This window comes from Sinocyclocheilus rhinocerous, unplaced genomic scaffold (genome assembly GCF_001515625.1).
Source record: "Sinocyclocheilus rhinocerous isolate Xijiao unplaced genomic scaffold, SAMN03320098_v1.1 scaffold1555, whole genome shotgun sequence".
Taxonomy (NCBI): Eukaryota; Metazoa; Chordata; class Actinopteri; order Cypriniformes; family Cyprinidae; genus Sinocyclocheilus; species Sinocyclocheilus rhinocerous.
This window is the reverse complement of record NW_015644043.1, coordinates 478,377-481,425: the sequence shown is the minus strand read 5'-3', so window position 1 is coordinate 481,425 and position 3,049 is coordinate 478,377. Positions and strand designations below refer to the sequence as shown.

General features: G+C 36.3%; 1 protein-coding gene across 1 annotated transcript in view; it reads right to left on the bottom strand.

Annotated features, from left to right (window-relative positions):
• The window catches only part of LOC107757908 (TBC1 domain family member 19), a 26,285-nt gene that overhangs the window by 21,174 nt on the left and 2,062 nt on the right, over positions 1–3,049 (bottom strand). The window contains exons 4-6 of the mRNA XM_016575513.1: positions 2,167–2,242; positions 1,056–1,130; positions 901–964 (exon numbers count right to left, since the gene is read on the bottom strand). Of these exons, the coding sequence (XP_016430999.1) occupies positions 901–964; positions 1,056–1,130; positions 2,167–2,242 (215 nt within the window). The remainder of the gene's footprint in view (positions 1–900; positions 965–1,055; positions 1,131–2,166; positions 2,243–3,049) is intronic.

Genomic DNA, 3,049 nt, shown 5'->3' with positions numbered 1-3,049 from the left:
ACATACATATACATATACATACACAAAGAGAATACAGTGCTGGAGAATTACTACTTGTTACAATAAATAACAACTTTACAAAGTTGTATATGATTTTATGATACTTTTTGTGTATGTTTTGGACATACACAAATCCCCAAACCCGATGTGGTCTGTGCGTATTTGCAGCGTGTTTCTGTTTATAATTGTGTTGTGAGTCTTTGCAGTGCGTTTCTGTATTTGATTGTGTTGTGAGTATTTGCAGCGCATGTGTTGTCAAACTGATGAAGATGCTTTCTTAATTTGCTGGTGTGTTTTTTTCCATTTGCAGCGCGGTGAGCTCTCTCGGCCACCATACCATACACTTTCATTGAATGGAAAAAGAGTATAAATATCTACTTTTGTGATCCAAAGGGGGGGGGACGTTAACTAACTAAATGTGAATGGGTCCTATAAATAATGACCAAATGATCATTTTGGGAGAAAGTAATCCTCTATCATGGAGAAGAAAAAAAAGGGGTAAGTCTGGCAATGTTACTGTATGTTTTCAAAGTCATGCTGAAATTGTGAGAAAGACAGAACAAGAACAAGAGAAACAAAGAAGTGCAAGCAGAAGGAAGAATGCAAGAAAGAAACTAAACATTAGCTTTAGTAATTGGGATGTGGTCCGGGCATCTGGACATGCTCTGGTTTCACAGCAAGGGCTGTTTATGCCAGTGTCATGCAGAAAGTGGTGATTGTTATCATATACACTGCAAACTGATAGCATTGTTATGGAGCTGTTATACTGCTCGGGGCTTCTGTGTGTGAGCCAAACCTCTGTGTGTAAACATTCTGCAATGTATGAACACACACACACACATTGAGATGCAACCTTGAACATGTCAGAGTGGAAGCACAGATTGTGAGTGTCTGCATTACCTGGTTCATCAGTTCCCATCTCGTTCCATTTATTTGTCAGCTCTTTCTGCTCTGGGACCGGCCGCTATAAAACAGAAAAAAAAAAAAAAGTTTAATTGCTCAAATGCACATGTAAATGTCTCATTGTACATACATTGAAATATACATGATGATACCTTCCGTGCCAGTGGGATTCCCAACTCAGTGCACATACTGTTCAAACTCTTCAGGATCCTCTTCTCCCAGTTCACCTACAACAAACACACACAAGACAAACAATCAGTCATCTATGTACACTGCATGGCTCCAAAATGTATTTGGACACTTACACCACACTTAATGTATGAATATCTTTGCAAAATATATCAAAATATAAAACAACTGAAATCTATTGTCAAGAAAATAGCACAAACATATGTTTCAAGCAAAACATCTCACCAAAACAAGTTTGTTTGGTTTACGTTACAAATGATGACTCAAGATTTGGGAGTCAGTAAGATTTTTTTAGAAGATGCATTAGACAGCTACAAAAGTTAAAAAAAATGTAAATGAAAAAATCCTGAAATAAAACATACCCACAAAAGTATTAAGCAGCACAACTGCTTTCAGTAATAAGAAATGAAGCAGCAAATTAGAAGGATTTCTGAAGGATCATGTGACACTGAAGACTGCATTTATGGCCGCCGAAAAATTCAGCTTTGCCACTACAGCTATAAATTACATTTTAAAATATATTAAAATAGAAAACTGTCATTTTTAATTGTAATAATATTTCACAATGTTATTGTTTTTACTGTATTTTTGATTAAATAAATGCAGCCTTGCTGAGCATAGACTTCTTACTGAACCAAACATTTTCAACGGTATTTTATATTTACTGAAGCAAAATGTTGACAACCAGATCATGTTCATAGTTAATGTGGTTAACTACATCTGTAATTACTCTGCTACGACACCTTTGTGAACTTGAGGAGAACTGACTTCATACAGTACAGTACATCCACTCAAGTCACCTTGACACCAGTTGATTAAAAGTAACGGCTCAGAAAAATGAAGTTTGTTCTGAGAAAATGCAATTTGTCATTTGCCTGCAGAGTCAAATGCAACATAACCTTTTGTTATTTATGCAATGATCTTCGGAAATTTAAAGTGTGACTTACAGTAAGAGTTCAAAAGTTTCCAAATACTGTTTGATGCCACTGTATGCGAAGTACAAGCAGAGAAAGATATAAAGACTAAAAATAGTCCGAATAATAAATATACAGATGTAAGAGAAAGAGTGTGTACCTGGGCTTTGCGCATATATTCCAAGGGCTCTTTGGTGTGTTCAGGAGGTGCTCTAGGGTGCCCAGGGGGAGGCAGACTACACCACACAAACACACACATAAAGCATATAAAGCATAAGCATATACCATTGTTTACCAACCACACAGCAGAGTAGATCTGTCTTTAAATGTTTTTGTTAATTCTGCTATGAAGAAAATGAATGAGATTTTTACTTCTGGAACCAGACTGTTGCACTCTGTTGTATTCATATATTGGCTCCTCCCACTCTCAAAACTCTGACATACACCAGACGTTCACATTAACGTCTACACAAAAAGACATTTAGCAGGGACACCTATACTATAACACACCCGAGGCATCAAGGCACCATACTCCATTATCAAACTTTATGAAGCTTCTTCCTTTCAGTCTCTTCAGTCTTTCCTCAGTCCCATTAACTTAAAACACTCATTTTAGGATAAACACGTCACCAAAAATTACAAACAGAGAAAGTGTATCTACAAAACAACTTTTTTTCAAACAAGGGGTCAAATTAACCATTTTCAAACAAGGGGTCATACTTTTAAAGATATATGTATATATTTTATTGCTTTTTTCTCATCTGTAACAACGTCCAGCTCAAACAATTTTATAGGCTACACTCTGTAAAAGTAATTTGCATTGTACCTCAGACACTCCTGTCAGTCCTGTCTTGTATTTGGACCTGGATCATTTTAACCTTAATAAAGTAATTCTGTCTCTTGTCATTTTCACATTTGGCCAAAAGGAGTTCCTGTCATAAAACTGTATAAACACTAAAACTGGAGGAACAAACACTCTAGACACTTTCAATGTACTTTTGTGTGTGTGTGTGTGTGTGTGAGAGAGAGAGAGAGAGAGAGAG